The 20270-nt window shown below is 45.3% G+C and overlaps 1 protein-coding gene across 1 annotated transcript in view; it reads right to left on the bottom strand.

Annotated features, from left to right (window-relative positions):
• The window catches only part of LOC126426527 (odorant receptor 2a-like), a 105842-nt gene that overhangs the window by 15250 nt on the left and 70322 nt on the right, over positions 1 to 20270 (bottom strand). Inside the window, exon 4 of the mRNA XM_050088431.1 lies at positions 8600 to 8784. Within this exon, the coding sequence (XP_049944388.1) occupies positions 8600 to 8784 (185 nt within the window). The remainder of the gene's footprint in view (positions 1 to 8599; positions 8785 to 20270) is intronic.

The raw sequence follows: 20270 nt of genomic DNA, 5'->3' as shown, positions 1-20270 counted from the left end.
TTAAATCGAAGTGGATGAGACTGTAGACAGGTGCGTGGGAGTACTCGGTTCGACTCTGAGAGATGAGACAGGACTGGGTCAGCGACCCAATGAGGGGTGGATTGGTGATGTCAGAAAATATTCAGGGCGGATACCATGATATATGGAGATGCCTTTTATACAGCATGGATGACGACAGCCTGAATAAGAAGGGAGTCAGGACTGGCGTCCCTTCAACAAAGAAGCCTTTGGAGATAGAACACTAGCTAGAATTTGAGTGGGCTGATGAGAGAAAGTAAGAATTCATCCAAGGATGCATTCCAAACATGTCAAAGGCAGTTTAAGGAAATGATGCAAATTCGAAATATGAGTGACCAGATGGAGACCTCTTAACACTGCTCTACCATGCTTAATGACGATTTGATGGTGAGGTGGTGACGATGTTATCATGTTGATTATATTATGACAACGATATGAGATGAAAATAAGGTGATAATGGTGATGAAATGGTGATGATTTGATGTGAGAGTGGTAATGATTTGATCTGAGGGAGGTGATGGTTTGATAATGACCTCAAGTCATATGCAGTGTCCTACCACTGTGCAACTTTGGCTGTTGGTGATATTTTGATATGATGATGTAAGTAGATGAGAAGCTGATGAGATTGTGATGATGTGCAGAAATGACAAGATGAAAGGTATGTGCTGAGATTCGATCAGGATAGCTCCAGTGAAAAATGTCGATAGTTCCCAACCGCAAGGTTGGACGAGTAGTACATCTTCGAGTAGTAAGATCTTTGACAGCTAACAGAGCTAGGTGCACGCGGTAGAAGTTTGAGTAGTGGCGAGGAGGTGCGCAGAGACAGCAGACGTGTTTCGAGTCAGAGCTAGATGCCTGCAGGAGGCAGCCGGGTCGTGACAGCATCAAAGTAAGAATTGGCGCTACGCACATAATAAGCTATATATTGAGCGAAACTCGGAATATACCTCGGGAAACTAGAAAGAATAATTAATAAAATAGGTTTTCTTTGGTTAAATAATGTCTAAAGCTAGATAGAAATCCCATTGTTGATGCTATAAGCTTTTTGTGAAACTTGCTATAGAAGTTTTTTTTTTAGTTTTTCACGTGTGTCTTAAAAGTTTGAATAATAAATATTTTTTAGATAAAATTAGAGTTTCATCTCACACCTTATGTCATTCTCCGCATCCTGTGCTTTCATTGAACCAAAAGGTACATTAAAGTAAAGTTCCCATGAGTAAAGCTAATAATTTCATTTATCAGAGTAAAATAATCTATATTCCATTGCACAGTTGGCAAGTTATTCAGATCAGAACAGAATTTTTATTAAGTAACAAACAGGGCCAAAAGCAGTAAAGTTATCTAGAATGACAATTTTATGCCATTGCACTATGGCTGAGTTGAATATATGTTTTATAATCGGCTAAATGGGAAGGAGTGCACGAGCTAAGTCCACAGACGCAGTCAGGTGCAGGTTGGCGACTTTCATTTATTTTTACCACTAAACTTTCATGCAGTCAGATGTGTATTTTGAGTATTAATTTTCCAACAATATTTTCATGCAGTCAGATAAAGTTCAGTTCAGTTAAATATGCAGTGAGATGCAAGTTTTACTAAAGACTAAAGCAGTCACATGCAGTTCAGTCAAGTTTAAATAGAAAAATTTTATTAACAACACTTTCAAAGATTGTGATGATAATAATTTTTACAATGATTTTATTATAATGGGCGATCAAAAATTTTCGGTTTGAGGGTTAGGTTAGGTTAGTGGTGTTTAACGTCCCATTGACAATGAGATCATTAGATACGGAGCACAAGCTCGGGTTGGGGAAGGATGGGGAAGGAAATCGGCTGTGCCCTTTCAAAGGAACCATCCCGGCATTTGCCTGAAACGATTTAGGGAAATTACGGAAAACCTACATCAGGATGGCTGGAGATGGGATTGAACCGTCGTCCTCCCGAATGCGAGTCCAGTGTGCTAACCACCTCACTCGGTGGTTTCAGCTTGAGGGCATTGCTACAGCGTATATGCAACATAATGCAACTTCAGTGCAGGTATACAGGGTGTTCGAAAATTCCTGTTACAAACTTCTAGGACTTGTAAAGGGGAGTAAGTAGATAATATTTTGAATAAGGACCCATGTCCGCAAATGGACCATTCCCGTGTTGCTGTCGTTTGAAAACGTATTTCTTAGGTAAGTATGCAGCATGGTACTCCATTGCATGTTCTTTTCGCCACAATTACGCAACGCGTCGAGAAATGGCACGTTCACTTTCAGCAAGCTTGAGTATGATGCTCCAAGCAGATTCTGCCCGCTCATATTGAAAGAGGCCATACTGTACCACGTTGAAGAGAACCAGTCAATGAGTACACGAGCAATTTCTTTGGATATTAGTAGGTGGGATTTTAAAACAAATTACGTCACGCCTAATCAGGTACTTGTAAGAATGGTTGCGTACCAACATGTTTTCAAATGGTGGTAGTGCGGAGACGGTACGTTTGCAGATATGAGTTCCCGTTCAAAATGCAGGGTGTACATAAAGTCTGGGAACACTTTCAGTTATGTATTGCACAAGAACCAAACATTGTACAAATATCATACATATGTCATTTTGAACAGAAACGCTGTAAGTTTTTTTTTTTCATGTACGCCGCCACAGTGTTGTTTGGTAATCATCCGATAGTCAGCGCTAGTCGCAAATATGGTGAGTTCACGTGCGGAGCGAACTTTCTGTGTTTCGGAGTTCGACAAAAACAAGTGTGCTACAGCTGTTCGACAGCTGTTTAGAACCAAGTACGGTAAGGAGCCACCAACAACAACGGCCATTTACCACTGGCACAACAAATTCGTTACGAAGGGTTGCTTGTGCCCGGCAAAGAAAAGCGGACGCCCCAGTGCGAGTGAAGCGAATGTGGGGCACGTACGAGAGACATTCGTAAGAAGTCCAAAGAAATCGGTGCGTCGTGGATCCCTTGAACTCAAAATGGCTGCAATGGCAGTGTGGAAAGTCCTGCGACAGAAGCTGTCTATGAACCCATTCCAATTAGAGGTAGTGCAGTAGCTCAATGATAATGACAGAGACAAGCGTTTTGAGTTTTGTTCACAGTTGCAACAACTGAATGAGGATGGGGATGACATTGTTGATCAGTTAATGTTTAGTGACAAAGCCACTTTTCACACTAATGGGAAAGTGAGCAGTTATAATTGTCGAATCTGGGGTACAAAGCAACCACACGAACGCATTGAAGTTGAGCGTGATTCCCCAAAGGTAAAAGTTTTTTGTGCCTTGTCACTTCGAACACCGTACAGGCTGTTCTCTTCCGCCGAGAGCACTGTCACTGGATATACATACTCGGACATGTTGCAGCGATGGCTGATGCCTCAAATGCAGTCGGACTCTCCGTTCATCTTTCAGCAGGATGGGGCTCCACCCCATTTTCACCGTGAAGTTCGTGGCTACCTAAAGACGGAGCTGCCGCATCAATGGATCAGCCGTGCTCTAGAAAGGGAGAGCTGTTTCACGAAATGGCCTCCCCGATCACCAGATCTCACTCCGTGTGTCTTTTTTCTGTGGAGACACATTAAAGGTGTATGTACCGCCTCTGCCACGTGATGTAGCAGAGCTCCGGGAGAGAACACGGGAAGTGACTGCCACAGTCGACGATGCCGTGCTGGGACGGGTATGGCGAGACTTCGATTACCGTATTGACGTCTGCCGGGTCACTCATGATTCGCGTATCGAATGTTTGTAGAAAAAACTTTCAGAGTTTTTTTTCAAAATGCAGAATGCAAGACATCAGTACAATGTTTAGTTCATGTGCAATAAGTAACTGAAAATGTTCCTGGATTTTATGTACAGCCTGTACTATCTAATCACTCCCCTCCAAATGTTGTAGAAGTCTGTAACAGGAATTTACGAAACCCCTCTATACGCACCAATATGTAGACAAGGGATTATTGCAGTATTTGTGTCTCTCCAACGTGTGTGTCGTAAATGCGGAAACGTGATCTATGGCGACGTTTTTACCAAATGTGTGCAAACAGGCTTATCGTGCTGTTATTCCTTTGCTTGCTGCCAAAACACAAACACCGGTAGACATCCATCTGAGGATGAAGAATGTGTGTGGGGCAGCATGTCTGTCGGAAACCACTATTGTGGAATGATACACCAAGTGGTGCTACTGCTTCATGGTAACACAGATCCCCATGTTGCAAATGTTCTAACGCAGAAGCTATGCCAACCCAAGTCGGAGACACTCTAGCATCCAAACTATAGTCCTTATCTTTCCCCATATCATTCTCAGGCTCTCGGTCCCTTAAAAAAGGCTTTGAAGGTGGACGCTTCCTGTCGAGCGAGGGTGTGAACCAGGCAGTCACGGACTTCTTAACGCAGCAGGATACAGTGTTTTATCAAATGTGTATCTTCAACCTGGTATATCGGCAGGATAATTCCCTCAATGCTCATGCCTGATTGGCATGCCAATTCTGGACTGTATGACCTTCGAAAGGAAAGTTTTTGACCACCCTTTACATATCAAGTTCTTTGACTGCTGATAAGATGATGATACGATTATGAATCGTCACTCTCACAAATACGAATACTCTCACAAATCCAGTCTCTTTCCACTGTCACCTTACTTGTTGATGATATGATTATACTGAAATGTTGAGAGATGATAATGATATGATTATGGTAGATTGTTATAATAATGATGGTGATGATATGATGTTGAATTATCACACTTCCAAACGTGTATCCACTCTCTTACCAATCAGCTTCGCGACAATATGCGTATGCCGATAAAACAATGATGTGATGATGATAACATGATGGTGATAATGCACACATCAAAAAAAGTTTTGCATCACCTGGTTTCCAAGAGTTCGAGAACCTGCACAGAAAACTGGAATAGGGGTCAACATAAACATCATTTCCGCCCTTTTTATTGCTCATGAAAACCAGACATTGCATGTTATACCACCTTACAGCGAGAGATTCAGAGGTGGTGGTCCAAACCTCTGTACACATCGGTACCCCTAATACCCAGTAGCACGTCCTCTTGTATTGATGCATGCATGTATTCTTCGTGGCATACTATCCACAAATTCATCAAGGTACTGTTGGTCCAGACTGTCCCATTCCTCAATGGCGATTCGTTGGTGGATCACATTGTCCATAAACAGCCCTTTTCAATCTATCCCAGGAATGTTCAGCAACGGCCTTTCACAGTGGGTACACCGTTTCCCGTGAGATCACCATGGGTGACCATTCAAGCTGCCATGCGCTGTTGTCATTTTTCGGGATGCAATCAGCCTCCTGATGCCAATTGAGGAGCTACTCGACCGAATAGCAGCGGCTCTAGTAAAAGACAACCATCATCATGACCGGGAGAACGGTGTGCTGACCACACGCCCCTCCTATCTGCATCCACAGCTGAGGATGACAAGGCGGTCAGATGGTCCGGATGGACCACTTGTGGCCTAATGACAGAGTGTAGTGCCAGGCATCTTCGATAGGATTCATGTGTGGAGAACATGCTGGCCACTGTAGTCGAGCAATGTTGTTATCCTGAAGGGAGTCATTGACAAGATGTGCACGATGGGGGCGCGAATTGTTGTCTGTGAAGACGAATGCCTCGCCAATAAGATGCCGATATGGTTGCACTATCGGTCGAAGGTTGGCATTCACGTATCGTACAGCTGTTACGGCACCTTCCATGACCACCAGCGGCGTACGTCACCTCCTTATAATGCCACCCCAGAACATCAGAGAACCTCCACCTTGCTGCACCCTCTGGTCTAAGGCGTTCAGCCTGACCGGGTTGCCTCCAAACACGTCTCTGACAATTGCCTGGTTGAAGGCATATGCGACACTCATTGGTGAAGAGAATATGATGCCAATCCTGAGCAGTCGATGTAGCACGTTGTTGGGCCCATGTGTATCTCGCTGCATGGTGTCGTGGTTGTGAAGATGGACCTCTCCATCGACGCCGAGAGTGAAGTTGCGCATAATGCAGCCTATTGCACACAGTTTGAGTCGTAACACGACATCCTGTGGCTGCACAAAAAGCGTCATTCAGCTTGGTGGCGTTGCTGTCAGGGTTCCTCCGAGCCATAATCCGTAGGTAGCGGTCATACACTGCAGTAGTAGCCCTTGGGCGGCCTGAGCGAGGCATGTCAACGACAGTTCCCAACTCTCTGTATCTCCTCCATGTCCGAACAATATCGCTTTGGTTCGCTCCGAGACGCCTGGGCACTTCCCTTGTTGAGAGCCCTTCCTGGCACAAAGTAACAATGCGGACGTGATTGAAATGCGGTATTGAGAGTCTAAACTTGGTTGAACTACAGGTAGCACGAGCCATGTGCCTCCTTCCTGATGGAATGACTGGAACTGATCAGCTGTTGGACCCCCTCTGTCTAATAGGCGCTGCTCATGCACGATTGTCTACATCTTTGGCCGGGTTGAGTGACACCTCTGAACAGTCAAAGGGACTGTGTCTGTGATACAGTCAACATCTATCTTCAGGACTTCTGGGAACCAGGGTGATGCAAAACTTTTTTTGATGTGTGTATTATGATGATAATAGGAAGTAATATGAAAATGGCATGACAATCTAAGGATAGTGATAAGATGGTAGAGATGTGATTATGAAGTGCCCCACTCTCAAATGTGAATGCAGACCCCTTCCACAGCATGATGTTCTTGTTAAGTGAAGCTAATGATTATGATGAGGATATGTCGAGATGATGAGACAATGACGATTGTGGGAGGTAGATATAATGGTAAGATGGTGATTGTTGTGTACATAGTTCCGCGTAGTCAGCGCGTACACAACTTTCCCACCAGAGCGCGCCCTGCTAAGCACAACAGCGCAGGCGCAGCGCTCGTCCGTCTCCGCACTACGAGATGGCAACAGATCATGCACAATGTCGGCACTAGTACAGTGTATATCCACCTTTCGCAGCAATGCAGGCTGCTATTCTCCCATGGAGACGATCGTAGAGATGCTGGATGTAGTCCTGTGGAACGGCTTGCCATCCCATTTCCACCTGGCGCCTCAGTTGGACCAGCGTTCGTGCTGGACGTGCAGACCGCGTGAGACGACGCTTCATTCAGTCCCAAACATGCTCAATGGGGGACAGATCCGGAGATCTTGCTGGCCAGGGTAGTTGACTTACACCTTCTAGAGCACGTTGGGTGGCACGGGATACATGCGGACGTGCATTGTCCTGTTGGAACAGCAAGTTCCCTTGCCGGTCTAGGAATGGTAGAACGATGGGTTCGATGACGGTTTGGATGTACCGTGCACTATTCAGTGTCCCCTCGACGATCACCAGTGGTGTACGGCCAGTGTAGGAGATCGCTCCCCACACCATGATGCCGGGTGTTGGCCCTGTGTGCCTCGGTCGTATGCAGTCCTGATTGTGGCGCTCACCTGCACGGCGCCAAACACGCATACGACCATCATTGGCACCAAGGCAGAAGCGACTCTCATCGCTGAAGACGACACGTCTCCATTCGTCCCTCCATTCACGCCTGTCGCGACACCACTGGAGGCGGGCTGCACGATGTTGGGGCGTGAGCGGAAGACGGCCTAACGGTGTGCGGGACCGTAGCCCAGCTTCATGGAGACGGTTGCGAATGGTCCTCGCCGATACCCCAGGAGCAACAGTGTCCCTAATTTGCTGGGAAGTGACGGTGCAGTCCCCTACGGCACTGCGTAGGATCCTACGGTCTTGGCGTGCATCCGTGCGTCGCTGCGGTCCGGTCCCAGGTCGACGGGCACGTGCACCTTCCGCCGACCACTGACGACAACATCGATGTACTGTGGAGACCTCACGCCCCACGTGTTGAGCAATTCGGCGGTACGTCCACCCGGCCTCCCGCATGCCCACTATACGCCCTCGCTCAAAGTCCGTCAACTGCACATACGGTTCACGTCCACGCCGTCGCGGCATGCTACCAGTGTTAAAGACTGCGATGGAGCTCCGTATGCTACGGCAAACTGGCTGACACTGACGGCGGCGGTGCACAAATGCTGCGCAGCTAGTGCCATTCGACGGCCAACACCGCGGTTCCTGGTGTGTCTGCTGTGCCGTGCGTGTGATCATTACTTGTACAGCCCTCTCGCAGTGTCCGGAGCAAGTATGGTGGGTCTGACACACCGGTGTCAATGTGTTCTTTTTTCCATTTCCAGGAGTGTATTTTAATAAATGTGTGTGAAAATTAATCAAGTTCTGTTGAAAGTTGGTCTCCATCAATCTGTTACTCTAAGCGTGCAAGTGGCATTTCTATCGTCTAACCTAACGGCAGAAGATAAACACGCCACGATAAGACCACGAGACATATTGCTGACACTCGCCTACTTCGCTAGAGCGACAAGTCAAATAATCTGATGGTGTGTGTACCGAAGGTCTTACAGTACGCACACCACAGTGATAATACAATTACAAATTGCCATCCTCCCAAATTGTGTAGACTCGTATGACAGTGTGGCCCAGATTACTGATGATATGAGAATGGTTCTAAGACTGTGATGATATTATGATGGTAACCACATGAGGAGGGCATGATATGGCGATGATAGCACGATGCTGACTTGGTGTACTGGTGGAGCAGAGCTGTCACCTGCAGGAAGGAGCTCCTGGAGAGTGCGGCCACTTTGCCCACGTGGACGGTGAGTGGCCTGGAGGCCTGCGTCAGCACCACCAGCAGTGCGCGCCGCACTGCAGCCTCAGCCTCCAGCCAGCCACATCCTCCGACAGACTCCACCAGGCGCTCGCTCTGCAACATTTTCAACTTCATCATTCTCATTATCCAAGTATTTTTTTTTTCATAATTTCCTGTCACTGACTCAGAATTGCTACAGCCATGCCCAAACTCTGAGCAGACTGCTATTAACCGATTCCCTCCTTTAGTCAAGTTGTGCCACAAATTCCCTTTTGCCGGCCGCGGTGGTCTCGCGGTTAAGGCGCTCAGTCAGGAACCGCGCGACCGCTACGGTCGCAGGTTCGAATCCTGCCTCGGGCATGGATGTGTGTGATGTCCTTAGGTTAGTTAGATTTAAGTAGTTCTAAGTTCTAGGGGACTGATGACCACAGATGTTAAGTCCCATAGTGCTCAGAGCCATTTGAACCCATTTTTGAAATTCCCTTTTTCCACTATTGGATTCAGTGCCTGACATGTAGCAAAACATGTTTTAAACCTAACCTAAAATCATTTCTCCTTTTTTTTAGTCTAACTGTACACATAGGAGTACAAAACAAAATTATCATTAATGTTAACATTAATCACATATACACATCCTGTAAACTGATATCATTTTGACAAAAGAATCGTTCGGATGATCTTTGGAACATTAAACTAAGTAACTAACCAACTAACTCGTCATCAGTTACTCGATCTACCCATCTAATCTTCAGGTAACTTCTGTAAAACAACTTTTCAAGAGCTTCTCTTTTCTTGTCCTATCTGTTTATAGTTAACATCTAACTTCTGCACAAGTTCACATTTTGGACGAATAGCTTCAGAAAATTCCTAACACTTGAATATAAAGAGTGTTTCAAATTGAATATACGGATTTCAACGTATTGTAGCATATATCACATTCAAATAATGCATCAAATGAAAGGGAAACTCAAACAGTTCTGTTTGCATACCCGTGCGCAGAGGGAAGAGAATGGAACAAGCTAAGAGTAGCCGCACGGGAGTAGCCCGGCGGTCTTGGTTCTGCAGTCACGGACTGTGCGGCTGGTCCTGGCGGAGGGTCGAGTCCTCCCTTCGGCATGGGTGTGTGTGTTTGTCCTTAGGATAATTTAGGTTGAGTAGTGTGTAAGCTTAGGGACTGATGACCTTAGCAGTTAAGTCCCATAAGATTTCACATACATTTGAGCTAAGAGTGACTGAACAATGTGTTGAACGAGTGAGATCCTTTCACGCGGAGCCTCAAGAAATCAGTTCGGAAGGCTAGTCGTGAATTAGCAGTTCCAGTGACACCTGTGTGGAGACTTAAGGAGAAGCTTACAACTACGTCTTTACCATTTTCAATTGTTACGCTCTCCAAAACCTACAGAGTACAGTTTACATGTCAACTTTGCAGCCAAAACGTTGCTGCATGGCGATGAAGATTTTCTGGATCGGCGATGAATCGACATTTCACTTAAATGTGGACACAAGTAATGTCAGCATCTGGGGGTCAACAAATCCCCACGAGGCGGTATAGTTGGAAAGAGACTAAGCTCAATTTTTCTGTGCCATATCCCTGCGGAAAATTTATGAGGAGCCTTTCTTTTTCGGTGATGCGCCTCTAACTGGTGCTTCGTATCTTGATGCTCTAAATTATGGCTCTTTTCCTCAACTAGAAGAAGCTGAACCATAGAACTGAATTGGCAGCAGGATGGTGCGCCTCCTTGTTGGCATAACTCAGTGCGCGATTGGTTAAGCGACGTTGTACCTTAACACTGGATTTGCCACAAGGGGCCGAATGCCAGAGCTTGTTTTTCATGGCCTCCACGTTCACACACCAGCTGACTCAACACGCGTTTTACATTTGGAAATTGCCAGCCGGTGTGGCCGAACGGTTCTAGACGCTTCAGCCTGGAACCGCGCGACCACTACGGTCGCAGGTTCTAATCCTGCCTCGAGCATTGATGTGTGTGATGTCCTTAGGTTAGTTAGGTTTCAGTAGTTCTAAGTCCTAGGGGACTGATGACCTCAAAGGTTAAGTCCTATGGTGCTCAGAGCCATTTAAACCATTTGATTTTGAACATATGGGAATTCATAACGGACCTTGTGTATGTGTCTCTGGTACCCGGTGAGCCATCTGACTTTAGAAACAGCATCTTTGCAACAATTATACCAGACCCACTGATCAAGGTTTGGGAAGAACTCCCATACAGACTTGATGTCAGACGAATGGTGGTCACATTGAAGACTTGTAAGAAAAACTGTTTCATCTGCTCTTTCATTTGATCTATTCTTTATAACTGTAAGTTGAATGTAATAAATGCTATAGAGCTTTAGAATCAGTACATTCATTTTCAAACTCCCTGTACATTAAATGTTAGCAAATTCTTGTTTTTCAGAAATGCTTTTCCTCCTATAGCCAGTCTACATTTTGTATCTTATCTTATTCGACCATCACGCTGCACAAACAGCAAAACTTATCTACTGCTTACAGTGACCCATTTACAAATCTGATTTCCTCAGCATTGCCCTATGTAATTAGAATATATTCCATTTCCCTTGGTTTAATTTTGTTGATGTTCTTCTTATATCGTTCTTTCAGGACACTGTCCAGTCCGTTATACTGCTCTTTCTAGTCTTTTGTAAGCTTTGATAATATTACAATATCATCAGCAAAGAGCAGAGCTTTTGTATCTTCCCTGTCAGCTTTCATTCTGTTTCCAAATTTCTTCTTCATTTCCTTTACTCCTAGTGCAATGTACAGAATGAAAAACACTGTCATTACCATCTCGTCCATGCTTCTCAATCACGTCCATCGAATCTTATACTGCAGCCTGGATTCTGTACAAGTTCTAAAGTCTAAACAGCTTTTCGCCCCCTGTATTTTAGAAATTGGAACCGTGCAGTCCAGTCAACAACGAGAATAGCTTTCTTTTAAACTACAAACGCTACAATCGCAGGTTTGGCTTTCTTTAACCTTTCCTTTAACGTAAGTTGCATGGTCAGTACTGCCTTGTGTTTTCCAACATTTCTCTGAAAACCCACCTGATCTCCAAGATTGGCTTCTACCATCTTTCCCATTGTTCTGTAAATAAATCAGCTGAGGAATTATTCAACTGAATGCACGCTGTCTGACAAAGAAACTAAACCACCGACAAAGAGAGGGGGCAACCAAGTGGCACTTCATGGGTTGAGAGTATATGTGGTGTTATTTAAGGACCAAATTTTAAAAAATAACTTGCGTGAGCTCTTTCGTCAGCGTGAAACTGCGCCCTCTCTGGCCTGATACGATTTGGGTGTCATAAAGCTGTCAGAGACAACAAAGGACGTTGAAGAGCAGTTGCACGGAATGGACAGTGTCTTGAAAGGAGGGTATAAGATGAACATCAACAAAAGCAAAACGAGGATAATGGAATGTAGTCGAATTAATCTGAGGGAATTAGATTAGGAAATGAGACACTTAAAGTAGTAAAGGATTTTTGCTATTTGGGGAGCAAAATAACTGATGATGGTCGAAGTAGAGAGTATATAAAATGTAGACTGGCTATGGCAAGAAAGCGTTTCTGAAGAAGAGAAATTTATTAACATCGAGTATAGATTTAAGTGTCAGGAATTCGTTTCTGAAAGTATTTGTATGGGGTGTAGCCATGTATGGAAGTGAAACATGGAGGATAACTAGTTTGGACAAGAAGAGAATAGAAGCTTTCGAAATGTGGTGCTACAGAAGAATGCTGAAGATTAGATGGGTAGATCACGTAACTAATGAGGAGGTATTGAATAGGATTGGGGAGAAGAGAAGTTTGTGGCACAAATTGACTAGAAGAAGGGATTGGTTGGTAGGGCATGTTCTGAGGCATCAAGGGATCATCAATTTAGTATAGGAGGGCAGCGTGGAGGGTAAAAATTGTAGAGGGAGACCAAGAGATGAATACACTAAACAGATACAGAAGGATGTAGGTTGCAGTAGGTACTGGGAGATGAAGAAGCTTGCACAGAATAGAGAAGCATGGAGAGTTGCATCAAACCAGTCTCAGAACTGAAGACCACAACAACAACAAAGCTGTAGTATTCTCTCCTGAGGCCAGCTGGTCCATGAGTGTTCTAACTGGTCCTTGATATCCAGGATACTATCACAGGGTTGAAAATGATGTCCAAGCTGGTCCCACATACATTCTATCAGGGACAAATCTATAGACCTCGCTGGCCATGGCACTATCTCAACATCATGTTCCATATATGGACAAACATTGTCCTGGTGAAAAATGGCATCACAAAACTGTCTCATGAGAGGTAACATGAGATGTCTGTGACATACCATTGTGCCATAACTGTTCCCTCAATCACTACCAGCTGTGAGCTGAAGTCATCCCTGATGACTCTCCACACCATGACACCAGTATGAGTCGTGTCATGTGTCTCCAAGATAATGCAAAAATGGAACCTCTGCCCAGGTCGCCGCCATACTCGCTGATGGGGATCATCTAGGGTATTGCAGAACCGTGATTCATCACTGAGCGCAACACAATGGCATTCGTCAGTGGTGCCCACTTTCCAATCAAGGGACCACCACTCCAAATGCAGCCGCATGTGTTGTGATGTTAATGGTAACCACTGATGGGATGGCAATTCCAACGGTTTCCTGTCAGGGTACCACTCCAAATGCAGCTGTTTGCAATGTGGTTTTAATGGTAACCACTCATGGGATAGCAATTCCATAGTCTGGCTGGTGCTAATCCCTCAACAATTTTGAGGGGTTACACACTTTGCTGGAGGGGGGGTCTATTACTTGTTCTCAGATTTAAAGAGATTTAGTCCGCTTGTTCCACAACATGGCAGTCCTCCCTTGTGGTGACCAGAACTGGCCAACTGGAACGTTGACGATGAGTATATCTGCCCTTTCGTTCCTATGCCATTAAACATCCGGTAACTGTCACATGTGGATGCCCCACAAATGTGGATATTGCACGATTCGTCCAGTCAGCCAAATGGAGACCAACAATGAGATACATTTCGAACTCTGTCAGATGCTTATAACGCCACCTCAGACAAGTACGCAGCATCGCATGTCCTTCACACTGAACAGTCATTTACTGGTTCATTGATAGTGGCCAGGCCAAATATCTCACGAAATAAGCATCAAACGAAAAAACTACTAAGAACGAAATTCGTCTAGCTTGAAGGGGGAAATCAGATAGCGCTATGGTTGGCCCGCTAGATGGCGCTGCCATAGGTCAAACGGATATCAACTGCGTTTTTTAAAATAGGAACCCTCATTTTTATTACATATTCGTGTAGTACGTAAAGAAATATGAATGTTTTCGTTGGAACACTTTTTTCGCTTTGTGACAGATGGCGCTGCAATAGTCACAAACGTATAAGTACGTAGTATCACGTAACATTCCGCCAGTGCGGACGGTATTTGCTTTGTGATACATTACCTGTGTTAAAATAGACCGTTTACCAATTGCAGAAAAGGTCGATATCGTGTTGATGTATGGCTATTGTGGTCAAAATGCCCAACGGGCGTGTGCTGTGTATGCTGCTCGGTATCCCGGACACCATCCAAGTGTCCGGACCGTTCGCCGGATAGTTACGTTATTTAAGGAAACAGGAATCGTTCAGCCCCATGTGAAACGTCAACCACGACCTGCAACAAATGATGATGCCCAAGTAGGTGTTTTAGCTGCTGTCGCGGCTAATCCGCACATCAGTAGCAGACAAATTGCGCGAGAATCGGGAATCTCAGAAACGTCGGTGTTGAGAATGCTACATCAACATCGATTGCACCCGTACCATATTTCTATGCACCAGGAATTGCATGGCGACGACTTTGAACGTCGTGTATAGTTCTGTCACTGGGCACAAGAGAATGTATGCTGATTTCCTACGTAATGTTCTACCGATGTTACTACAAGATGTTTCATTGCCTGACAGAATGGCTATGTATTTCCAACATGATAGATGTCCGGCACTTAGCTCGCGTGCGGTTGAAGCGCTATTGAATACCATATTTCATGACAGGTGGATTGGTCGTCGAAACACCATACCGTGGCCCACACGTTCACCGGATCTGACGTCCCCGGATTTCTTTCTGTGGGGAAAGTTGATGGATATTTGCTATCGTGATCCACCGACAACACCTGACAACATGCATCAGCGCATTGACAATGCATGTGCGAACATTACGGAAGGCGAACTACTCGCTGCTGAGAGGAATGTCGTTACACGTATTGGCAAATGCATTGAGGTTGACGGACATCATTTTGAGCATTTATTGCATTAATGTGGTATTTACAGGTAATCACGCTGTAACAGCATGCGTTCTCAGAAATGATAAGTTCACAAAGGTACATGTATCACATTGGTATAACCGAAATAAAATGTTCAAACGTACCTACTTTCTGTATTTTAGTTCAAAAAACCTACCTATTACCAACTGTTCGTCTAAGATTGTGAGTCATATGTTTGTGACTATTACAGTGCCATCTGTCACAGAGCGAAAAAAGTGGTCCAACTAAAACATTCATATTTATTTACGTACTATACGAATATGTAATAAAAAATGGGAGTTACTATTTAAAAAAACGCAGTTGATAGCCCTTTGACCTATGGTAGCGCCATCTAGCGGGCCAACCATAGCACGATCTGGTTTCCCCCTTCAAGCTAGACGAGTTTGGTTCTTTGCAGTTTTTTCGTTTGATGCTTATTTCGTGAGATATTTGGCCCGGTCATGATCAATGTACCACCCCGTATTCCAACATTAAATATTAACAACACCAGTATACTCTTTTGCGTGTTCTGTCACAGAGAACTTTATCTTCTGAGTGCTTTACTTTCTTTTGTCAGGCATGTGTATAAATTGCTAATATCCTTCATGTCATTTTAAGTCCAAGTTCTGTATGTTTCAGGACACCTTCATTCTGGCGTGTGGGCAACCTTTCTCAATGTCGGTGTAGCCCAGTTCGGTAAAACAGAGGCTTCGCAATACGATAAAATGTAGTAAAAAGCCTAAAACTTATATGTGGCTGTCCCTTCCTTAGTTACAGCGAAATAACGTACGTCATTTGAGGTGTTTTTACTTCTAGAATACAAGGAAGATGCCTTTGAGACGCGTGAACTAAATCCATGATACTCTTAAAGACACCAGTCTGTACTGGCGATGCAGCGACACTCAAACGTAGCAGGGCGCTTATGGACAGCCTCACGTTAACCAATGTCACCTGAATGTTGGAGTCAAGGTTACTTTGACGACAAACGTTCCGCTGGTATTCCCACTTCATGGTTTACGATGGGAAGTCGCGAGTTTTGTATATGTCTGCAACAGAATGGCCGAGTTCAGTTGACGCTCTTTTCCTAGTGTGTGACCGTATGGCCCATTTAGTAACAGGAAGAACTGCTAAATCTCTTTCACGATAAAAAGGGACGTGATAGTACACTAAATACACGACCTGACAGAAAAAGTGAAGAACACAGAAGAAGTGGTGGACTAGGAGATTAACGTTTAACGTCCCGTCGACATCGAGGTCATCAGAGACGGGGCACAAGCTCGGAAATCAGCTGTGCCCTTTCAAAGAGGCATCCTGGAATTTGCCTTAAGGGGGGGTAGGACGTCAAACGGGCCGACTTGGAGCAGGAGAGGCACCACAGGACATTTTAATTTCCACTGTCTATACTTTTACAAATAAGTTCATAAAAACTTACTGGCAGATTAAAACTGTGTGCCCGACCAGGAAGTTTCATATCAGCGCACACTCCGCTGCAGAGTGAAAATTTCATTCTGGAAATTCATAAAAGTTTGTCAGCATGACCAGGGAGGATTCAGGATTCACACTCATAAAAGTGGAAGTGCAAAAACGTAACAAAATAATTTTTTTTAGATATGAAATTTCATCATTTTTTGACTTACTGTTGGCTGCATTTGTTGCTATAGGTACACTTTCCTTCACAAGTAAGGGATTCTTTGATGAATTTTACACAGCATACAAACCATACTTATAGGTGTATGAGACTCTAGAATTTTCCAAATCTATTAATAACTGTGGTAAAAATTGAGATAATTAACTACAAAATTTGATTTTTTTTCTGAACATAAGGCTTAAAACGTAACAGCTCATTCATTTTTTCATAAATTAAATAGATTCTAGAGTTTCAGACACCTGTAAGTATGGTTTGTATGCTGTGCAAAATTCATCGAACAGTCTCTCTTACTTATGAAGGAAAGTGTACCTATAGCAACAAATGCAGCCAATAGTAAGTGAAAAAATGATGAAATTTCACATGTAAAAAATTATTTTGTTATGTTTCCGAACTTCCACTGCTAAGAGTGTGAATTCTGAATCCTTCCTGGTCATGCTGACAAACTTGTAAAAGTATAGACAGTGGAAATTAAAATGTCCTGTGGTGCCTCTCCTCCTACAAGTCGGCCCGTTTGACGTCGTGCCCCCCTTAAGCCATTTAGAGAAATCACGGAAGACCTAAATCAGCATGGCTATACGTGGGTTTGAACTGTCGTTCTCCCGAATGTGAAACCAGTGTGCTAACCACTGCACTACCTCGGTCGGTAAAGATATGGTCATATGTCAATATGACTTCATGCAGACACACAATTGCACTTCAGCAGTGCACTGTGACAGATGGAATGGCGTCCTGAGTGCATTTGTGTTGTTCATGTGTAGTGCTGTCGCCATGCCGTGTAGCTGTGGCCGAGCGGTTCTAGGCGTTTCAGTTCGGAACCGCGCTGCTGCTACGATCGCAGGTTCGAATCTTGCCTCGGGCATGGATGTGTGTGATGTCCTTAGGTTAGTTACGTTTAAGTAGTTCTAAGTTAAAGGGGACTGATGACCTCAGATGTTACAGCCAATAGTGCTCAGAGCCAAACACAGCAGGTCGTAGCACGGGCCCTCGATGTGCCACAAAGTGTGATCTCAAGATTATGGCAACGAATCCAGCAGACCGGAATCGTGACCAGGCGCTACAGTAGGCGACGTCCACAGTGTAGAACACCACAAGAAGACCGATATCTCACCATCAGATCAGTGGCCGCAGACGGCCACAGAGCAGGCTCGCTCAGCAACTTACCGCAGCCACTGGAACAGTTGTCTCCAGACATACAGTCTACAGACGACTGAACAGACACGGTTTATTCGCCAGAAGACCAGCAAGGTGCATTCCACTGACCCCTGGTCACAGGAGAGCCCGTAAAGCCTGGTGTCAAGAACACAGTACATGGTCATTGGAACAGTGGTCCCAGGTTACGTTCACGAACGGGTCCAGATGTAGTCTGAACAGCGATTCTCGACGGGTTTTCATCTGGCGTGAACCAGGAACCAGATATGAACCCCTTAAAGTCCTTGAAACATACCTGTATGAAGTCGTTGTTTGCTGGTGTGGAGTAGGATTATGATTGGTGCACGTACACCCCTGCATGTCTTTGACAGAGGAACTGTAACAGGTCTGGTTTATCGGGACGTCATTTTGCACCAGTATGTCCTCCTTTTCAGAGGTGCAGTGTGTTCCACCTTCCTCCTGATGGATGATAATGCACTGCCCCACCGAGCTGCCATCGTGGAGGAGTACCTTGAAACAGAAGATATGAGGCGAATGGAGTGGCCTGCCTGTTCTCCAGACCTAAACCCCATCGAGCACATCTGGGATGCTCTCGGTCGACGTATCGCTGCACGTCTTCAAACCCTTACGACACTTCAGGAGCTCTGACAGGCACTGGTGCAAGAATGGGAGGCTACACCCCAGCAGCTGCTCGACCACCTGAACTAGAGTATGCTAACCCGTTGTGTGGCATGGTGATCATATCCCATATTCATGTCGGGGTACATGCGCAGCAATCTGGCGTGTTGTAAACATGCGTTTCGGGACAGGTTTCTCAAGTTATCACCAATACCGTGGACTTACACATCTGTGTCGTGTGTGTTCCCTATGTGCCTATGCTATTAGCGCCAGTTTTGTGTAGTGCCACGTTGTGTGGCACCACATTCTGCAATTATCCTTCATTTATGAGCATGAGTGTACATGCAGTTCCTCGAAACATATCAGGCGAATGGAGTGTCCTGCCTGTTCTCCAGACCTAAACCCTGTCGATCACGTCTGGGATGCTCTCGGTCGATGTATCGCTGCACGTCTTCAAACCGCTACGACACTTCAGGAGCTCTGACAGGCACTGGTGCAAGAGTGGTCCTTCAGTTCTTCATGGCACAATAGGTTGAATTATAGAACACGGTAGTACATGCACATGGACCATCGAGCCACTATTAACAACACTAACAAGGTGAGACCACGACTTTGCGATCACAGATTTACTGCAAACTGTAACAGCTTTAGTAGGCCATTAAAGCAACATAGTCGCAGGTTCGAATCCCGCCTTGGGCATGGATGTGTGTGATGTCCTTAGGTTAGTTAGGTTTAAGTAGTTCTAAGTCTAGGGGACTGATGACCTCAGATGTTAAGTCCCATAGTGCTTACAGCCATCTGAACCATTTCAATCAGGCCGTGCAGGGCACACGAGGGACGTTCACAGTATTAGATGTTGGGTGATAGCAGTGAAGAACACAGAGGTGCCACGTACTCCTGCGAGACAGCGTTATCAGCATCTGACTGAGTTTGAAAGGAGCCTCGTTGTGTGTCTCCACATGGCCGGCTGGTCAAATCGTGCGATATCCAGATTTGTGGGGTATTCAAGTGTGACAGTGGCCCAATGTTGCACTACACTGGACGCGAGAACAGCCATACTGATCGTCAAGATTCCTGTCGATCACGCCTGACCATCGCCGTATAGCACACCAACGACAGCATACGCCCTTCACATCTGTACTTGTCACCTGAGAAGTAATTTACTCCCTGTGACATTACACTATGTGATCAAAAGTATCCGGACACCCGGCTGAAAATGACTTACAAGTTCGTGGCGCCCTCCATCGCTAATGCTGGAATTCAATATGGTGTTGGCCCACGCCTTAGCCTTGGTGGCAGCTTCCACTGTCGCAGGCGATACGTTCAGTCAGGTGCTGGAAGGTTTCTTGGGGAATGACAACCCATTCTTCACGGAGTGCTGCACTGAGGAGAGGTATCGATGTTGGTCGGTGAGGCCTGGCACGAAGTCGGCGTTACAAAACATCCCAAGGGTGTTCTATAGGAGTCAGGTCAGGACTCTGTGCAGGCCAGTCCATTACAGGGATGTTATTGTCCTGTAACCGCTCCGCCATAGGCCTAGCATTATGAACAGGTGTTCGATCGATTGAAAGATGCAATCGCCATCCCCGAATTGCTCTTCAACAGTGGGAAGCACGAAGGTGCTTAAAACATCAATGTAGGCCTGTGCTGTGATAGTGCCACGCAAAACAACAAGGGGTGCAAGCCCCCTCCACGAAAAACACGACCACACCATAACACCGCCGTCTCCGAATTTTACTGTTGGCACTACACACTCTGGCAGATGACGTTCACTGGGCATTCGCCATACAAACACCCTGCCTTCGGATCGCCACATTGTGTACCGTGATTCGTCATTTTACACAACGTTTGTCCTCCAGTCGTCCAATGTTTACGCTCCAAGCGAGGCGTCGTTTGGCTTT

This window comes from Schistocerca serialis, chromosome 11, assembly GCF_023864345.2.
Source record: "Schistocerca serialis cubense isolate TAMUIC-IGC-003099 chromosome 11, iqSchSeri2.2, whole genome shotgun sequence".
Lineage (NCBI taxonomy): Eukaryota > Metazoa > Arthropoda > Insecta > Orthoptera > Acrididae > Schistocerca > Schistocerca serialis.
The sequence above is the reverse complement of the archived record's forward strand: the minus strand, read 5'-3'. Positions and strand labels throughout refer to the sequence as shown.